Below are 20,483 nucleotides of genomic sequence, written 5' to 3'. Positions count from 1 at the left end.
TACGGATAAAAATGACAAGCTCTCTCCCAAAGCTATCCCTTGCGCTTTTCTTGGATATTCTGAAACTCAAAAAGGATTTCGTTGTTATGATCTTCGAGATGATAAGTTATATGTTTCCAGAAATGTAACCTTTTTGGAAAATGAAAGTGGATTTGAAAAAAATGTTTCTCAACAAGAAAACTTTGATTACTCCTTCCTTTTTGACTTATTGTCTAGTAATGATGATATATCTAGTGATGATGATGTATCATCAAACCATGATGAGGAAATTGATGGTGATGTTGAAGAATATAACCCACTCAATGTACAAGAAAACAAAATCTTAAGTGATCCAATAACCTACTCACGCAGAAACCAAGACACCTTTAGAAGTGCTATTGATCAATATAGTGAACTTGTTCCTGCTCTCGATCACCGAAGATCTGAGAGGATTAGGAGACCTCCAACTCGTTTTGTCTCTTTTGATTCATTTTCACCCCGATATAAGGCTTGTTTTAGTGCCATTCATTCTTATTTTGAACCAAGAAATTTTGAAGAAGCTAAAAAATGTATAGAATGGCAAGAAGCTATGCAAAATGAACTTAATGCTCTTAAAAAGGTTGAAACTTGGGATTTCCAAACTCTACCCATAGGAAAGAAAACTATAGGTTGTCGATGGGTTTTTAAGGTTAAAACTAAGAGCGATGGATCTCTTGAAAGGTATAAAGCTCGCTTACTTGCAAAAGGGTATGGGCAAGAGTATGAAATTGATTATGAAGAAACTTTTGCTCTTGTAGCCCGAATGGTTACAGTCAGATGTCTTATCACCAGTGTTGTGAAAAGCGTTGAGGCGTAGCGAGGCGCTCCACCAAAATCTAAGGCGAGGCGTAAGCCTCGAGGCGCAAAGCGTAAGCCTCAAAATTTTTTTTATTAAAACTTGAAAAAAACTATAAAAATTATCTAAAATTATAAATAAATAAGAAATGCTTTATTGATGAAGCAACAACCAACAAAAAATAAAAAATCTCAAATAAATATGGAAAAATTATGATCTATGTAAGTATCTAAGAAATAAAATCTGAGCATTCATTCAATAAAAAATTAACATTAACAACAAAATGCATATTAGCAATAACATGTGTCGCTCGAAGCAGAAGAAGTAGAGGGTGGAGCCAAGGCTGATCCAATTGAATACCTAGGTACCTTTTATGCTCACAATTACAATATCCTAGGAAATAATGAGATCATACATGGGTCAGGAGACTGGGGATAAGGCTGATCCACATCCAAAATAAATTTTAAATGGTAATTTTAAATCCAAATCCGAACTAGATCTGCTGTAAGAAACTTTTAGTCAGAATTAAATTTTATAAGGCAATACTTGATTTGGTGAAAGAAGAGGTTGAAACATGTCTACGTGTAAAAGTCACAAACTAATTAAAATTGATCCGCATTTGAATACAGATCATATAGAATTTGTGTTCTATCAGGAAAGATTATGTTTTATATTGCAACAGATAGGATTGCGTTGGATGGACTAGCAACGAGCTGATATGATTTCCAGCTAGGGATGCTGATTCGGGTCTAAATGATCAGAACTGAATCCCAGTCAGACCTGATAAATCATTTTTGCATTCATTTCTAAAAGCAATAAAATTAGACCCAATAGAATAGAAATCCATCATAATCCTACTTTTAACAACATCTATGTATTACAAAAATATATGAATGAACATGGAAAAATTGGTTGCATCATGCTGTCCCCATTAATTTATGCACAAAGCTACCTTGAGGAAGATGTGTAAATGGGCTGAGAATGAGAAGAGATAAGAAGAAGAAGAGGAGAACGAGGGAGAACCTTTTTTGGGGCTTCACCACAAGAGAGCGAGAGAATGCTGTGAGAGCCGAGAGAGAGAAAAAACTAGAAACGAGAGAGAACCTGTTTTGGGGCTTCACCACAAGAGAGCGAGAGAATGCTGTGAGAGCCGAGAGAGAGACTACTGTGAGAGTTTCTGTGAGAGACTGTTGTGAAAAAAAAAGAGGGGCTTAAACATAAAGGCCCCCGACCCCTTTATGTTTAAGCCCTAAATTTTGGTCAAATGAGGGTTTTGACCCTCATTTGACCAAAATTATTGAGGCATATGCGCCTCATCCTGAGGCGCGCCTCGCCTCGAGGCGTGCGCCTCAAGGCGTATGAGGCGCACGCCTCAGGCCTTTTACGCTTTACCCATACGCCTCAAGGCATAAAGCCCCTCGCCTTGAGGCGAGGCGCGCTTTTTGCGCCTTGAGGCGCGTTTTTAATAACACTGCTTATCACTATTGCATCTATTAAAAATTGGAATATTTTTCAAATGAATGTGAAAAATGCTTTTTTAAATGGTGATCTTAATGAAGAAGTGTATATGGATGCTCCACCAGGCTTGAAGATTCTTAAAGATAAAGTTCTTCGTCTTTGAAAGGCCCTCTATGGTTTGAAACAGGCCCCCAAAGCCTGGTATGACAGATTTACCAGTGTAATGCTGGAAAATGGTTTCTCCTCATGTTATACTGACACTGCTCTATTTACTAGAAAATCTAAGGCAGGGATTGTGATATTATTACTGTATGTTGATGACATGTTAATTACAGGTGATGATGTTCAAGGAGTCAAGGGTATTAATTCCGCCTTGACTTTAAAATTTGAGATGTCAGACTTGGGTTTTATGACATATTTTCTTGGAATTGAGGTTGCCTATTCACAACGTGGTTATTTTCTATCTCAGTCTAAACTTGCTTGCGAGATTATTGACAGGTCATGCATTTCTGATGATTAAGTATGCGAAACTCCTGAAGTTGTGGAAGCAAAAATAAAGATTGACGACGGTGTTCCTCTAACCGATCATACTCCTTACAGGCAGTTGGTAGGTTCTTTAATGTATCTTAGCATTACCCGACCTGATTTGTCACATGCTATACACATCGCCAGTCAGTTTCAGCACGCTCCTACAACCGTTCATATGAGTGTTGTGCTTCGCATCATCAGATATTTGAAGGGAACTGTGAATAAGGGAGTATTTCTATCTTCTTCTTCTGAATTGAAATTACTTGCCTATACTGACTCAGATTGGAGATGTGACCCTAGTAACCATCACTCCACCATTGGTTTTTGTGTTTTCTTAGGTGAGTCCTTGATCTCATGGCGATGTAAAAAGCAACAGAAGGTCTCTCTGTCATCCACCGAAGCCGAATATAGAGCTATGACATCCACTACCATGAAAATTGTATAGATTCGACGCCTTTTGAAAGATATGGGAGTACTTATCAGAGAACCAACAAAGTTGTGCTGTGACAATAAAAGCACAATTTATATTGCCAAGAATCACACCTTTCACGAGCGAACAAAGCATATAGAAATGGACTGCCACTATGTCAGAGAATAATATTTGAAGATGATCATTGATCTACCATACGTGACGTCTGAGTATCAACTTGCAGACTTCTTCACAAAAGCACATTGTTCGCCCAGATTTCATTTCCTTCTTGACAAACTTGCGGTTATCGCACCATAAGTTTGAGGGGGGTGTTAAAATGTATCTCCAAAAACATGTTGTAAGTATAAATATATATACTTATATACTTAGAGATACGTATACATATAATATATTATATGTATATGTATCTCTACATATATAAATGTATATTTATTCATATTTTTATTTTCTTACCCTAAAAGGGCATTCTTCTAATCTTGCGCATATTCCATTTTGGAATATGTTGTAATTTATTTTTTGTATTTTACATTTCTTTATTTTTTGTTTTTTTATTTTTTAATATTTTTCATAAAGTGCATTGGGGGTCCCCCAATAGAGTCGTTGGGGGCCCCCAACGGTCACAAATGTGACCGTTGGGGGCTCCCCAACGACTCCTTTGGGAGCCCCCTTTTGCACTCCTTTCATTTTGTATAAATAGGGGTGTTCCCCCTTGTAAATCTTCAAGCTTGAGAGTCTCAAGCATTTGCTCCTTCTATAAAATACATGCATTATTGCATGTTTATTATTTTTGCGCTTTTTGAGTATTTTGTTCAAGTGTTGTGAGAGTGCTTTCGTGCACTTCTTTTATAAAGTACTTATGCTTGTATGCGTATTGTCTCTTCATAGACAATTTCACAGTTGGTAAGCTCCTAACTTGTGTTCCTTATGCTGGTAAAAATAGTATAGTCACTGGAGATGGGTCTCACCATTGTATTTCCCACATTGAAAACTCTGTGATACCTATGTCTACTTCTTCCCTTGCTCTTTCAAATGTCATTTATGCTCCGAATATCAAGAAAAATATTGTTTCTGTCTCTAAGCTTGTTGATGACATCAATGCCTTAGTTGAGTTTACTCCTTTTTCTGTTCGTGTCAAGGATCTCCACACGAGGGAAACGTTCACTGAAGGAAAGCGGTAAGGGAATATGTACGTGTTTCAAGAGAATCCTTCCACCTCGAAGCTCGCATCATCATCTTCTTCAGCTTCTTCTAAAAATGTTTTTAGCCTTTCTGAGTGTAATAAGCTAAATCTTTGGCATGGTCGTTTGGGTCATTGTAGTAGTCGTTTTATTGAAAAGCTTGTTTCTAGCAGTCTTATTCCCAAGTCAAGTCTAAATTTAAATGTCGATGATAAGAAATGTTCTAGTTGTCTTCAATGTAAGAGTCATGTCCTTCCATTTCATTCTATTAATAAAAGAGCTTCAAAGCCTTTTGAAATTATTTGTTCTGATGTTTAGGGTCCGGCTCCAGTTCCCTTCATGTCTGGCATCAGGTATTACCTCATTTTTGTTGATAGCTATTCTCGGTATACATGGATCTTCTTTATGAAATGTAAGTCTGAAACATTCAAGTTATTTCAGAATTTTCATTCCTTTGTTCAAAATTAATTCTCTGATAATATCCTTTGTTTCCAATGTGATGGAGGGGGTGAATTCTCCTCAAATGATTATTGAATTTCTCCAGGCAAACGGAATACGTAGGCAGGTGTCTTGTCCTCATACACCTCAACAGAATGGGATTGCTGAACGCAAGCATCGCCATATTGTCGAGAGTGCCATGAGCATGATGCATGATAGTAACCTTCCAGTTACCTTCTGGGGAGTGGCCTATCTTGAAAAACAAATCACCCTACCTTTCCTTACATGGTGTTCATCCAAATTATCATGATTTGCGAGTATTTGGGTGTGTATGTTATGTTCATGTTGACAGTTCAATGCGACATAAGTTTCAGGATAAGGCCTTGAAATGCAGATTCGTGGGGTATGCTGATGATTATAAAGGGTACAAATGCTATGATCCCGTGGGCAAGCGTATCAAAATATCCAGGAATGTTGTATTTGATGAATTGAATTTTGATCACAAGGTTGACACCCTTCCTGAAATTGAAGTTTATCACCCCTGGTTGAACTCTGACCTCTTCTCTAGTGTTAATGATGTTTGTCCTTCAGAATGTAATAAAAGAGATGAGAGAAACATGTCTGATGATGTACAAACGACTCAGGAAAGTGTCATTTCCGATCCACTCTTGCCTCCCGAAAGGTATAAAGACATTGTTTACTCTCGACGTGAGAAGCGGATTCTTCCTAATTCTAATCAAGAGATGAATTCTTCTTCTGCTCCCAGAAGATCCACTCGATCCCGACATCCTATTGATATATGGGTAATTTATGAGAATTTCACTATGGATTTTCAACTCTTCTTAACCTCTCTAGGTAAGGAAGATCAACCCACGACTTTCTATCAAGCAGCAAATTCTAAGCGATGGATTGAAGCTATGAATGAAGAAATGGAGGCTCTTCATGAATGTGACACTTGGGAGATTGTTCCCAGATCACATGATGGAAATGTGGTTGGGTCCAAGTGGGTGTACAAAATAAAGTATAAGCTGGATGGTACTATTGAGCGATATAAGGCTAGGCTAGTTGTCAAGGGATTCACCCAGGAGTAAGGACAAGATTACGATGAGACCTTCAGTCCGGTTGTGAAAATGGGTACTATTCGAATCATACTATCATTGGCTGTTGAACATCATTGGATTATCAGTCAACTGGATGTAAAAAATGCATTTTTACATGAAACTCTAAAGGAAGAAGTGTACATGGAACAACCCACTGGGTATGCAGAAGGGAACTCCAGAGAATATGTGTGTCGATTAAAGAGAGCTATATATGGTTTGAAGCAAGCCTCTCGATCTTGGTTTGACAGTTTTTCTCTTGAAATAGAGAAATATGGTTTTAGTCGTTCGCTTCTTGATCATTCATTTTTCATATTCAAATGTAACGACACAATTACCTTATTATTGATATATGTAGATGACATAATCATTACAGGTAACTCTGCTGAACACATTGAGCAGGTGAAAGAACTCCTGAACCACAGGTTCAAGATGAAAGATCTTGGTAAACTGCGATATTTTCTTGGAGTAGAAGTTGACAGAACTATTGAAGGCATGACACTTACCCAACATAAGTATACCATTGATGTTCTCAGCAAAGCAATTATGAAAGATTGCAAGCCTCTAAGCACACCCAGTGTACTTTCATCAGAAACTCAGTTTCAGAGATGGCGATTTGTATGAGGATCCTACAAGATATTGCAAGATAGTGGGGATGCTTCAATAACTCACTTTTACTCGCCCTGATATTGTCTATTCAGTCAATCAGGTATCTCAGTTTATGCATGAACCACGTATTGGACATTTGGAAGCTGTTAAATGTATTCTTCGATATTTGAAGGGAATTATTGGAGATGGTCTTTTGTACAAAAAGAGTATGAATGAACATAACATGCATGAACTTCTTGTTTGCACAGATGCAAACTGGGCAGGAGATCCAGATGAGCGTGGGTCAGTGTCAGGATATTGTATTTTTGTTGGCCTAAATCTTGTATCTTGGAGCAGTAGAAAACAAAGGGCTATTGCCAGATCAAACACAGAAGCTGAATACAGATCAATGGCAGCTGCTACAGCTGAAGTAACATGGATTAGACATTTGTTGACAGAAGTAGGAGAATCAATATTTAAATGTATGTTCCTATGTGACAATTAAAGTGCCATCAACATGTCATTCAATCCTATCTACCACAGCCGTGCCAAGCATATTGAAATTGATCAACATTTTGTAAGACAGAAAGTCGAAGAGAAGGAAATTTAACCAGAATTTGTTCGGACTACTGATCAAGTTGCTGACTTATTTACCAAAGGGCTTATCAAGGACCGATTCTGGATGTTGAAAGGCAAGTTGTTCATGGTTCAAAACCATGTACAACTTGAAGGAGGATGAAAAGAAGTGTGTATTCACGACTGGGTTTGGATCTTATCCAAACCCAATTTGTGAATACAATTAGCACTCTAATTAGCTCATGTCCATTAAAGGCACTAATGGCATATTGTAATTTACATTTGTTGTATGATGGGTATTTTCGTACCCTAGTAATTGTAACAGCATGTATTTAACGTGAAGCCCAATATCACAGTCGATGATATTCATTTGGGGAAAATCCTGCAACTTTCTCTTCTCTCTCTCCCATTCGGTGGTGTGTGCTCTTGTGTATAAAACAGGGAACCACGATTTCTATCAATAATATCGCGGATACTGTGGTTTGTCACGCCCTTTTTTCAATTTGATCAATCTTTCTTGGTCAAAATCTACAACATGCAATGGAGCAGATACTGAGGTACATCACAAGCACACATGACTTGTGGTGGCACAAGACATGCGACTTATGCCGATATACTAATGCTGATTGGACAGGAGATCCAGATGAGCATTAGTCTACCACAAGATGTGTTTACACTTGGTGGAGGAGCTATTATATGGTGCAATAAACAACTTTGATGACTTTCCCGTTCTAGTACATAACGAGTTCCATGAAGCGAGATAACTTATCACCACGTAATGAGTCTTTGGCAGAGGGCATCCAATTAAACGAGGAAAGAGTCTGTTTGGTTGGGATGACTTCTCCATGATCTGAAGCTGAGGAAGTGACCCATGATGTTGTGATAACCATAACCGTATAGATAGATCATATATATATATAAAGATAGATTGATAGTAATAGCAAAGCAATATGTGGTTTGTGCCAAATTGATTGACAATCCATTTTTCAATGAAAAACGGTTGGGTTTCATCTTTTTCATTTTATTTCTCAGATTAGCTTAAAAGAATTCATTGATCCAGATTGTTAGAAACATCATAACATGGAGGAACAAATAGTCCGGTTGTCTCTTTTTTCCTCTGTATGATGTATTTTTTGAGTACGGATTGGTTATATCATCCTCAAGTATCGATGAATTCTTGGGCTGAGCTGAATTTGAACCAGTGTAGACATATCACCAACAAATTTACAGTCCATCCCCATTGACCCAAAGGAAGAAAGGTTGTGGGGGAGGCCTTGTGATGTAGACTGGAAACAGTAGCAAGAAAGTCTTTATTGGTCGATGTGAGTGGTTGTTCAGCCCTGGTCCTGAGAAAATATAGAAAGTTTGTTCTCGAGGAAGGGAGGGAGATGACATCAAAAATCTTTCCCTTTCATCATCTTGGTAAAAGCGAATGTATCCACGACTTATCTTCACAACTTTCTTCGGTCGGTATGAAGGACGGGGTGTGTAAAGCAACTTTCATTGTCCCTTCACAGGTATCCCTAGCAACTCCTCCATCTTTCCCACCTCTAGCAAACAAGTGAGAGTCATCCATTTCTCTGTGATGCTTGTATTGGAGTGCCTAAGCTCGTTGGCTAAGCCTTCTCATGTCGAGCTAGCTCTAGGTCTTAGCAGATTCACACTCCCCCCTCCACCCTCCGCAATCTTATTTGAACATTCACCACTGTCATTCCACAAATTCGGTGTCTCTGGCCCGCCGGCACCTTTGGGGATCTCTTTTGAGCATGAAGGGTTCAATCTATTGTGTGTGTGTGTGTGTGTGTGTGTGTGTCTATATATATATAGGGTGCTTCTATTGTGGTACTGTATCACCATAACTTATTGCGTTACACACTTGATTTACATAGATCTATGCTCTGAATACAAAATCTAACTTTTGGATCATGTTTAACATGTTCTATTTACTATTTTCATGTGTTAAAGTTGATTGAAAAATGATGTATTATACCATTTCTAGTCCACCCTTATTTTCATGAATTTTGAGCCGTTGATTTTCACTGTCTCAAAAATAGGATCTTATGATGTATTAAACATGATAAAACGTTCTAACTTGGTAAATAAATCATGCTAAACACATTTATACGGTTAGATCTACCATTTGGTGGTTAGATCCATACAAACAAGAGTGTGTACCACCGTATGGTATCATGGTACAAAACTACCATATATTTTCCCATATATATATATATTTATATTTATATATCATGGCTTGAATTGAAAGATCAAGTTCAAAGAAACAGCAAGGTTGTCGGCCATTCATACACTTTTGATTCATAGATGATTCACAAATTAAAATTTGTCTTGTTTCCGTTGATATGAAATATTGTGCTTTTTTTTTCCTCTTTGCATAAAGTGAATCATCATCTTTCTGTTGGTTTTCACATTAACTCTTCAGATTATGCAATTATGCTGTGAGATTTTTTTTTTGTCATTTCCTTTAAATAACAGTAAAGGTTGATTAGTAAGAAAACGGTGAAGCCATGCTCAGACATCTCTGAGTTGTGTCATGTTTAAGTTGATACTTTGATTTACCCCTCCACTTGGAGAGGCCATTAGTTTTGTATCTCCTAATTTTTTTTTGGTTAGAATGCCTCAAAACCTCTATTCATGAAGAAGTTTTTTGACTTCATTAAGATTCACAGCTGGAAGGTGCAAACTATCACTGGTTGACAGAATATAGTGCTTGTTGAGATCTCCATCCGAGATTGTTCTTTCATCTCCGTAATGCATTTTATTCTTTTAAAAAGTTCCTAGGAGTTACCTGGCCACCAGTTGTCTGGCAGTGTCATCTCATGGGTGGATTCTTGTGTTCGTTTATCCATTGAATGGAATGCATATTTCCACAAGGCGTGATATGCATAACAGTGTTTCTAATATGACAGGTTGGAGGTTACTCGGCGTCTTGCACAGATCACCCCTATAGAGTTAGGTGGGAAAGCCCATCCATCGCAGGATGCCGAAAACAAACTGGATCAGTGGCTTATGTATTCTATGTTTGCATGTTCTTGCCCTCCTGATAATGGAGAAGATGGCGGGTTTGCAACTGCAAAGGAGCTATATCATCTGATCTTTCCTTCTCTGAGATCTGGATCTGAAACACATACAGTTAAGTTGGTCTTCATTTCCCTTGGTAGCCAAGGATCCTGCAACATTAGTACCCTATAAATGCACTTGTATACCTGTTCTTATTTCATTTTATTTTATTTATTCTAGTTCAACTCGGTTTCTTTTTATTTTTAGCGTCAGATATTGTTTCTTACACCGATGTAAGACTCCAAATTCAGTTCTCAGATTAGCTTGGCTCTCGTAGGGTACATATTATTTGTGTGTGATGCTATTTCTCGAAGTGCATTCTTGGCAAAAACCTGAGTTTGTTGATCTAATTCGCGTGTATAAGCTTTTCCAATCATTAAGCTCAAATTTGAGCACAGCTATCTATGTGCAGGAATGCAATGGGTGGACGCAGAGTCTTGTATTTGGTCCTCACGCTTGCCTAGCAAAAAATATTATTTGAACACGTGCAGATACAAAAAAATGCATTATTTGTCATTGTTTCTGCCTTTTTTCATGAGTGAAGAATGACAAGCGTGTCTGTTCTTTCTTGTTGCAGCATGCTGCCACATTGGCTCTAGGACACTCACATGTGGAGGCTTGTGAATTCATGTTTGGTGAGCTTGCCTTCTTCATTGATGAGATCACATCAGAAACAGAGGCAAAATCGAAATGGAAGGTATTTGGGAGAATGAATATTTCTAATCTATTGTGTACTTTAAGTTTTAGGCACTATAATTTTAACCAAACTGTTTTATAGCTCCTACCCCTTAGAAGGATGGGTTCTGAACCAGGTGACCTTTGAAATCTTGAATAATGATGGTTGAAGATAATGTAGTCACTGCCATTTTTTATCTTTAGGGCATATTGGAGTTGTTTTTTGAAGTAATGCTAAAATATCAAGCACTAATACGGGTTATAATCTATCTCCCAGAGTCAGAAGACTCGCAGAGAAGAGCTTCGTGTTCACATTGCAAATGTCTACCGGATGGTGGCAGAGAATGTCTGGCCAGGAATTCTAAGTCGAAAACCAGTTTTTCGTCTTCATTTTGTCAAATTCATTGAGGAGACAACCAGGCAAATAGTTACTTCTCCTTCTGAGAGCTTTCAGGACATGCAGCCTCTTCGGTTTGCCTTGGCTTCTGTTCTGAGATCGCTTGCTCCCGACTTTGTTGAATCACGATCAGAGAGGTTTGATCTGAGAACAAGGAAGCGGCTTTTTGATATGCTTTTGTCATGGTGTGATGACACAGGTAATGCGTGGGGCCAAGATAGTTCTAGTGATTATCGCAGAGAAGTGGAACGATATAAGACTGCACAGCACATGCGTTCAAAGGATTCAATTGACAAGATATCCTTTGACAAGGAGGTTGGCGAGCAAGTTGAGGCTATACAATGGGTCTCTATGAATGCTATGGCTTCTTTGCTGTATGGACCTTGCTTTGATGATAATGCAAGGAAAATGAGTGGTCGTGTAATTTCATGGATAAATTCTCTGTTCATGGACCCAGTACCTAGAGCACCATTTGGATACTCTCCTGCAGATCCTAGAACACCGTCTTATTCAAAGCATGCTGGAGATGGAAATCGCAACACTGTTGGACGGGATAGACAGAAAGGAGGCCATCTGCGTGTTTTTCTTGCCAAAACAGCATTGAAGAACCTTCTTCAAACTAACCTGGATCTGTTTCCTGCATGCATAGATCAGGTATTGTCTTGCCTCATTATTCTTTTCATCAGTTTTCCAGTACTCCAGATATGAAGGCATAGCCAAAATCCACACCTGAATTTCAGATATTATAATCTAAAAATCAAGAATTAGAAACTGAAGCATTGACATCCACAGCCATCCTTAGGTCCCATAGAATCCATCATAATCCCAGGTAGTGAACCATCATTGAAGCAGTCATGGTTAAATGTAAAATTTTGGTCACTTGGACTATAAAAATAAAAACCTTCACCACTATCCAAGACTTTCCTGTCAGAAGCTGGAAGATAAAAAAAGTTTATTTCTGAGACTTGAAAAACATCAGTTGGTTGTCCTGAACCAACAATAGTTCCAGTATTATTCAAGAAGCTGGAGTGAAAACGAGCAAATTGAACTCCCATTTTCACATAATCACTGCTTCTACGCCAATGTAGGCCAAGAATGGCAACCCTATCAAGATCAAAGAAGAAGTTCCTTCTGGAGTTCTTAATTTCATATTTCAATAGGAAGTCAATTTCTACGTCAAGCTCGAGAGCTTCAACTGTAGGAGAGGTAAAACAATGCTTCTAATGAGTTAATAAAAAGACATTCATCTCAAAAACTATTCCAACTGAAAAATGAATTCAGCATACAAGATGCATCCACTATGACAAATTTTATTGAAATTTGTGATAGCGTTATGGTTAAAAGTTAAAACCTCAAGGGATTGCTGTCTAGCTTCTACCAAGGCAGTAAATGTATGTGATGATGATGCAAAGGGAGTAGTATCTCCTGGGATATTCTCCCTGTTAAGCTGTACCAGCATACTTACACTTTGTCTCAGATGCTTGGAATTTTGTATTGTTACTAATGAGTGATGACTTTTCAGGTGAGGCTTCTGCCCAGAATGGCATACAAGAGAATAGCCTTGAGAAGAATAATGTGTATTCCAGCAAACATGAAATATAAACAACCAAAGACTTAGTTTTAAGGAAATGAAGGCTGCCCTAGTAGAACATTATCAAAATTAGGTCCTTACACAAGTACCTGAAGTAAAGATAAAACATGAAATTGATGCAGGCTCATAATATTATTCAAGTCCAATACAACCTTGGTATGGAAAAAATTAATAGTTCAAAATGTATTTCAAGAAATCTGTTAATATCTAGACTTGCATATATAAAACTGGACAAATGCAAGACCTATCCATAGCAAAGCATAAACAGGCTAGTAGCTTGGGAATTAGGGGACCAAAAGCTAGCATGTTAGTGGGAAACATGATCAAATCAATCAAAACCTGCAACATATGGCCAACCTTTCTGTGAGAGAGTTAGTTGCTCAATTATTGCACAGCATACACAAATTCCATGTGAGACATAATCTCCAATTTTAAAATAAAGTATGGAGAAATTGATGGAGATGTAAATCATAGGATAAAGGTTGGGTGGATGAAATGGAAAAGTGCAACTGGAGTGTTGTGCGATCGTAGAATGCCATTGCGGTTAAAGGGAAAGTTTTATAGGATGACTATTAGGCCTGCTTTACTATATGATACGGAATGTTGGGCTGCCAAGAGACATCATATTAAAAAAATGAGTGTAGCTGAGATGCGTATGCTGAGATGGATGTGTGGAAATACAATAAAAGATAAGATTCGGAACGAGGAGATACATAAGAAGGTAGGCGTTGCACCCATTGAAAATAAGATGAGAGAGAATCGTTTACGGTGGTTTGGACATATTCGGTGAAGGCCTAATGATGCTCCAGTTAGAAGGATGGAGAAATGGGAAAATATATTAGTTAAAAGAGGTCGGGGTAGGCCTAGGAAGACACGGATGGAGGTGATAGGAAAGGATATGAATGCTTTGAACCTCACCGAGGACATGGCATTGGATAGAAATGATTGGAGGAGAAGGATTCATATGGAAGACCCATAATGATTTTCTTTTTTGGTTCATATCGCTGACCCCAATTATTTTGGGATGAAGGCGTAGTTGTTGTTGTTGTTCCTTCTCAGATTTCTGACAAGTTTGTCTCTAGCTAAATGCTTGGGGTTTTCTTTTCTTGGTTGCTTTACTCATGACATTGCAGAAATGTCCACAAGTCATTAGCGGTTCTTTTTTTTTGTATAAAATGCTCATGCAACCTTTAAGTGCCTTGAAATATTAAGATAGGTGTTATTTCCTGAACATGTTGCAGATGTAAACCGAGTACTTTGGTCATTCTTGGCATAGTCAGTGAACTCTTTTAGATCTACTGTCTCAAGTTTTCTTGAATGAAGCTGAAATACTTTCTTTTTCTTTTCCATGTTTGAAGGAGAAAAGATCCATTTTTACAGAAGGATCTTGAGTTCATGAAATATATCAAGAATGGGAAAACAACAAAAATTGGAGAAACAGGAAATAGAATCTTTTTAGAAAGAATTAGAGGGTAATTTTGGAAAATGATGTGCCTGATTATAACTTTGTTACTCGAATGAAGATGTAGAAATAGGCTGCAGACTAGGTATGTGTAATATGGTTGAAAATTTGTTTGAAACTATGAAAACAGGTTAGGGGATAATATTTATATATTATATTCATACTTCAAGTTTGCATTTCTTTTAAGGCTTTTGTTCTATACCCAAAATAGTAGGTTTGCATTTTTTCCACATTAGTTTAGTATTAGATTATTTGCTCCTTATTGTGTGTGTGTGTGTTTGTCTGTGCATGTGTCTGTAATTCTTGCTCAGTGAATAAAAATAATTTTCACTTTTCTCCTAAATTTTTCCTGTTCTTATTATAGTCAAAGCTAGGATGTGCAAGATGACTGCTGCATTATTGAGACTAACCATCAAATAAAAAAAATATTGTAGTTCAATAGAAATTATCCCTGTAGTCGTCATGCTCGGCTTCAGTAGAATCTGGCTTTTTCACTTCTGCATATACTCGACTTCATGGAACCTATTTTTCTCTTCAAATCAACATATCCCCCAGTCTTTTGTTATAAATTTATTTCGTTGCATTGCACCCTCAGATTGTCGTTATTTTTGTAAATTGAAGTATGTGTCATTCTTTCTCATCCAGGCCAATTGAAAAAGTGATTCAGTTTCTGTCATTCTATGTTTCAATGTGTTTTACCTTTATTATGTTCTGCAATCAAACTGATCCATCCTAATGTATTGATTTGTTTTCTATTCCAGTGCTACCATTCAGATGCTTCTGTTGCTGATGGCTATTTCAGTGTGCTAGCTGAAGTTTACATGAGGCAGGAAAACCCAAAATGTGAAATCCAGAGATTACTCAGCCTCATTCTCTACAAGGTGGTTGACCCTTCCAGGCAGATTAGAGATGATGCATTACAAATGCTGGAGACACTGTCTGTTCGTTCTTGGGCTGATGAAGGCGAGGCTGCTGGCCACTATCGCGCTGCTGTTGTTGGCAGCCTTCCAGACTCATATCAGCAATTTCAATACAAGCTCTCGGCAAAACTTGCAAAAGATCATCCAGACCTAAGTGAACTCCTCTGTGAAGAAATTATGCAGCGGCAGCTTGATGCTGTTGACATAATCGCTCAGCATCAAGTTTTAACATGTATGGCACCATGGATCAAGAACCTTAAGTTTGTTGCGCTATGGGACTCTGGATGGAGTGAACGCCTCTTGAAAAGTCTCTATTATGTAACATGGAAGCATGGAGATCAGTTTCCAGATGAGATTGAAAAGCTCTGGAGTACAATAGCTAGCCAAAAAAAAAACATAATCCCAGTCCTGGATTTTCTGATAACAAAAGGGATCAACGAATGTGACTCAAATGCATCTGCTGAGATCAGTAGTGCTTTTGCTGCTTATTTCTCTGTGGCCAAGCGTGTAAGCCTTTACCTTGCTCGGACATGTTCAATGCAGACCATTGATCACCTCGTGTATGAGCTGTCACAGCGAATGCTAGAGGAGAGTGTTGAGCATGTCAAGCCATCCTGCAAGCTCGATTCCAGTGTCAATATGGTCCTTGAGTTCTCCCAGGGTCCAGCTCAGATTCAAGTTTTGGATACTCAAGCTCACATGTCGCCGCTTCTGGTGCGAGGATCACTCGAGGGACCAATGCGTAATGCTAGTGGGAATTTGAGCTGGAGAACGGTAGTGACTGGCCGAAGTGTCTCTGGTCCTTTGAACAGCATGCCAGAGATGAGTGCAGCAGTGACTTGTCGTTCTGGGCAGCTCTTCACAGGATCTGGACCCATGATGAACATGTCAGGACCATTAATAGGTGTACGCAGCACCACTGGGAGCCTTCGGAGTCGTCATGTGTCCAGAGACAGTGGTGACTACTTCATTGAGACACCAAATTCAGTTGAGGATGTCCTGCAGCCTGGTGGCACTGCAGTAAATGCTGGAGAGCTTCATTCTGCCTTGCAAGGCCACCAGCATTGGCTGTCACGTGCAGACATTGCTCTCATTTTGTTGGCTGAGATAGCCTATGAGAATGATGAGGATTTCCGGGAAAATCTCCCCTTGCTGTTTCATGTCATTTTCGTGTCAATGGATAGTTCTGAGGACATTGTGCTTGAACATTGTCAGCACTTGCTTGTCAACCTGCTGTACTCTTTGGCTGGTCGGCATCTAGAACTTTATGATGTAGAGAACTGTGATGGGGAGTATAAGCAGCAGGTGGTGAGTTTGATTAAGTATGTCCAATCCAAGCGTGGGAGTATGTGGGAGAACGAGGACATGACAGTGGTGAGAACAGAACTACCTAGTGCCGCACTCCTGTCTTCACTTGTGCAGAACATGGTTGATGCCATCATCTTCCAGGGAGACCTTCGGGAACGTTGGGGTGCAGAGGCCCTCAAGTGGGCCATGGAGTGTACGTCCCGGCACCTGGCATGCCGTTCTCATCAGATCTACCGTGCTTTGCGGCCAAGTGTGACAAGTGATACTTGTGTGTCACTTCTCAGATGTCTGCATCGTTGCCTTGGCAACCCTGTGCCTCCTGTGCTTGGCTTTATTATGGAGATTCTTCTAACCTTACAGGTGATGGTGGAGAATATGGAGCCTGAGAAGGTTATCTTGTACCCCCAGCTCTTTTGGGGCTGTGTTGCGATGATGCACACAGATTTCATACATGTCTATTGCCAGGTCCTCGAGCTGTTTTCACGTGTGATCGATCGACTCTCATTCCGTGACCGGACAACAGAGAATGTGCTGCTCTCAAGCATGCCTAGAGATGAGCTCGATACAGGCAATGAAACTGCTGAACTACGGCATATGGAGTCAACTAATTATGATGGCCGTACAGGAGTGGATGGTGAGCCTCAAACAGGCAGGGTCCCAGCATTTGAAGGCGTGCAGCCACTTGTGCTCAGAGGGCTCATGTCAACTGTCAGTCATGGATCTGCTATCGAAGTTCTGTCTCGGATCACTCTTCACTCTTGTGACTCTATATTGGGAGACTCTGAAACGCGGTTACTGATGCACATAGTTGGATTACTGCCTTGGCTTGGTCTACAGATGACTCAGGATGCATTGCTGGGTTTGGCATCACCACTCCAGAATCAGTATCAGAAGGCATGCACAGTTGCTGCAAACATTGCAATTTGGTGCCATTTAAAAGGCTTGGAAGCGCTCACTATTATTTTTACTGCCTATTCCAGAGGTGAAATCACGAGCATTGACAACCTTCTGGCTAGTATATCGCCACTCTTGTGTGCTGAGTGGTTTCCAAAGCACTCTGCACTGGCGTTTGGGCACTTGCTAAGGCTGCTTGAGAAGGGGCCTGTTGAGTATCAGCGTGTGATCTTGCTCATACTAAAGGCACTTCTGCAGCACACACCCATGGATGCTGGACGGAGCCCACAGGTATATGTGATTGTGTCTCAACTAGTTGAAAGCACTCTCTGCTGGGAGGCCTTGAGCGTGTTAGAGGCGCTCATGCAGAGTTGTAGCACCTTGTCAGGCCATGCGCTTGATGCAGGCCTGACTGAAAATGGTCACAGCATGTTTGATGAGAAGCCAACAGCTATGCTTGCTCCCCAGACCTCATTTAAGGCTCGGAGTGGGCCATTGCACCATGCAGTTGGTTCTGGCTTTGGCACAGCTGGTGCTGCTCAGGGGCAAAATGCTGCAGATGTGATGGCAACAAAGGAGGCAGCATTGCAGAATACACGACTAATTTTAGGGCGTGTGCTCGACACGTATGCTTTTGGACGGAAGCGTGACTATAAACGGTTGGTGCCATTTGTTGCAAACATGGTTACAGTCGGAAACCAACAGCAGGGCCAGGTTTGAAGTGCTGTTGGCTGCATGCATCTCCTTGTATGCCAAGTCGGCAATTTTTTGGTAATGTTTCCCTTGTAAAATTCTTAGTGTTTATATATTGTTGTAATTTTAGTGTAAAATGTGCTTTTTGTATCACATCTTAATCTGCCTGCGCATTATAAATTTATACAAGGGCTTAGTTCAATGCTCTATTTTTCATCTTTCAGTCCAGTCTTGGTCAAGGCTCCATCTGTCGCTAATTGTCCGGACTTGGTCATGGCCCAGTAAACCTGATCGTGGCTTAGCAACTCTTTCCAAAACCTCAAACTGAGTCAGGTACATGCACATGGTTCAACTGAGTTAGTCATGGCTTGAGTCAGAGTTCTTTTGATTCCGTGCAAGTTCGATGTTCAGGTGCTATTCCAAGCACCGAAACAAACGTGCCCAACCCGCCGTCTGGTTCATTTCCAGCAACAGCAGGATTTGAAACTGATGGAGTTGCATCCTTCTGAGACCCTCGTTTGCTGGTTGTCCGCCTGAAATTGAAGGCCTGTTTTTTTCATGGGGAAATGAAACGAACGTGCCTTGCCGGAAAATTATTGGCCGATATGACTGTATGGTAGGCTTCACGTTTTCTTTAATGATGTGCCTTTTTGTAGGCAAATCGAAGCCTTTTCTCGTAATGAAGGGCACCAGGGTGTTGTTCGGCGGCAGTCTAATAACATTCACATGAAAAAACGAATACAAAAGGCTGTTTTTTTGGTCCAAGTATCTGATTACTCCGCACGAGATCAGTGGTGAGGTGTTCTTCCAATCACCTGAACAAAGAGTGCCCAACACGCTGTCTGGTTCATTTCCAGCACCAGCAGCCCTGGACCTGATGGGGATCGAATCCTTTTGGTGGCCGTAGTTTGTTGGTTCCTAGCCTCTTGAATTTATAACTCAAAGAAACTGCACCCGGCATGAAGGGTCGCGCTGGCTCAGCCTGCCATACCTATGGTGTCGTGCTGGCAGCGTAAAACTCTGAGGCTAGGACCCCTGCCCCCGGGGTGTTGGTTCCTAGCTTGCTTCTTGCCAGAAGTTCTAGCTCACCTCAGTTAAGGCTCAGGTGGAGCTTGAATGAGCCAACCTCAAGCATGAATGTCATCCTTCTATTATAAGCACAACCTGTGGATAGGGATGTTAATGGAACGAACTTTATCCGATATCCGACCTAATCTGACTTCGATTAGTCAGATTTGGTAAGCCGAACCTGTATCTGATTATAGTTGAATGCAGATATGACTTTGATGTTTTGCTACTGAATCTGACAGATATCCAGATTTAATAGATATCCGAATCCGATTACACATAAAAAAGTGGATTTTACAACTCAAGGCCCAAACTTGAATCCAACAGCATGTTATCTAAGTCAATTAAGGAGAACCCAAATGGATTGGATATCTGACCCGTTGAACAACCAAGTTAGCCTGGCCCTCCACATTCATGTACCCATATCGGTTGGATTAGGGTCTAGAGTCTAGACCAACTGACACGATGCTAAGATTCACCTTGGTTAGACATTGATCGGTGAACATGAGGATCTCTTTTGAACTCCACAATAATCGACACCTTAGCACAGCTACAAACTACTCAAACAAGAAATTAATAGAAAATAACGCAAAAATAAAGAGAAAATAGCTAAAAATCATAAATATTTCATCATCCATATCTTCTCCTCTTTACAATGAGTATTTATAGCAAACAAAAGAGAAATTTTAATCCTGCTACGAATCTAAGATAGATTCGAATTCAACTAAGATGTGAAATATGATTCAAAAATTGATATCCAACTAAATAATTACAAAAAACACAAATAATCAAGATGGGTCTAAATGAATTTCAAGGACCCAGTAGTGTCTTGCTTCCCGCTCCTGCATCAGACTGTCTAGAAAATGCTTCTAAATTCGGTCCCACTATCCAACTGGTTTGCAAAAGCCTTGTGCATGCTTATATCATTGCTGTCCGCCTTTTGAAGCAGGGAAAACTTTTTGCTCTTAATATGTAAAATATTTTCGGGTGAGCGTTTGATTTAGTACCATTAAAAACATAGGAAATAGACAATTTGGTTGTGCAGCCTTAGCTGTGATCTTAGCTGTCTAGTGCCTTTGCTTCCTAGATCCACGGTGGTTCTTGAAAGCAGAATCTCTCTCTCTCTCTCTAAGGGCCCGTTTGCTTGTCACGGAAAGTGGGCGCTTTTTGCAGAAGCGCATAGGCGGACATGCATTTTTCAGGGCCCAAAATGTGCAAGCAAACATGAGAACGCGGGTTTGCCTCCATGGGCGTGCAGAAATACACACAGGAGCTCCCTTTTTCCGCGGAAAG

The 20,483-nt window shown here is 39.8% G+C and overlaps 1 protein-coding gene across 1 annotated transcript in view; it reads left to right on the top strand.

The window, feature by feature from the left end:
* The window catches only part of LOC149818140 (ARM repeat superfamily protein), a 92,404-nt gene extending 74,125 nt beyond the window's left edge, over positions 1 to 18,279 (top strand). The window contains exons 15-18 of the mRNA XM_089984058.1: positions 10,032 to 10,254; positions 10,760 to 10,879; positions 11,135 to 11,908; positions 15,069 to 18,279. Of these exons, the coding sequence (XP_089840184.1) occupies positions 10,032 to 10,254; positions 10,760 to 10,879; positions 11,135 to 11,908; positions 15,069 to 18,149 (4,198 nt within the window). The 3' untranslated portion in view covers positions 18,150 to 18,279. The remainder of the gene's footprint in view (positions 1 to 10,031; positions 10,255 to 10,759; positions 10,880 to 11,134; positions 11,909 to 15,068) is intronic.
* The last annotated feature ends 2,204 nt before the right edge of the window (positions 18,280 to 20,483 follow it).

The sequence above is a fragment of the Nuphar pumila genome, chromosome 13, assembly GCF_984573655.1.
Source record: "Nuphar pumila chromosome 13, dmNupPumi1.hap1.1, whole genome shotgun sequence".
Lineage (NCBI taxonomy): Eukaryota > Viridiplantae > Streptophyta > Magnoliopsida > Nymphaeales > Nymphaeaceae > Nuphar > Nuphar pumila.
This window is presented reverse-complemented; position numbering and strand designations above follow the sequence as displayed.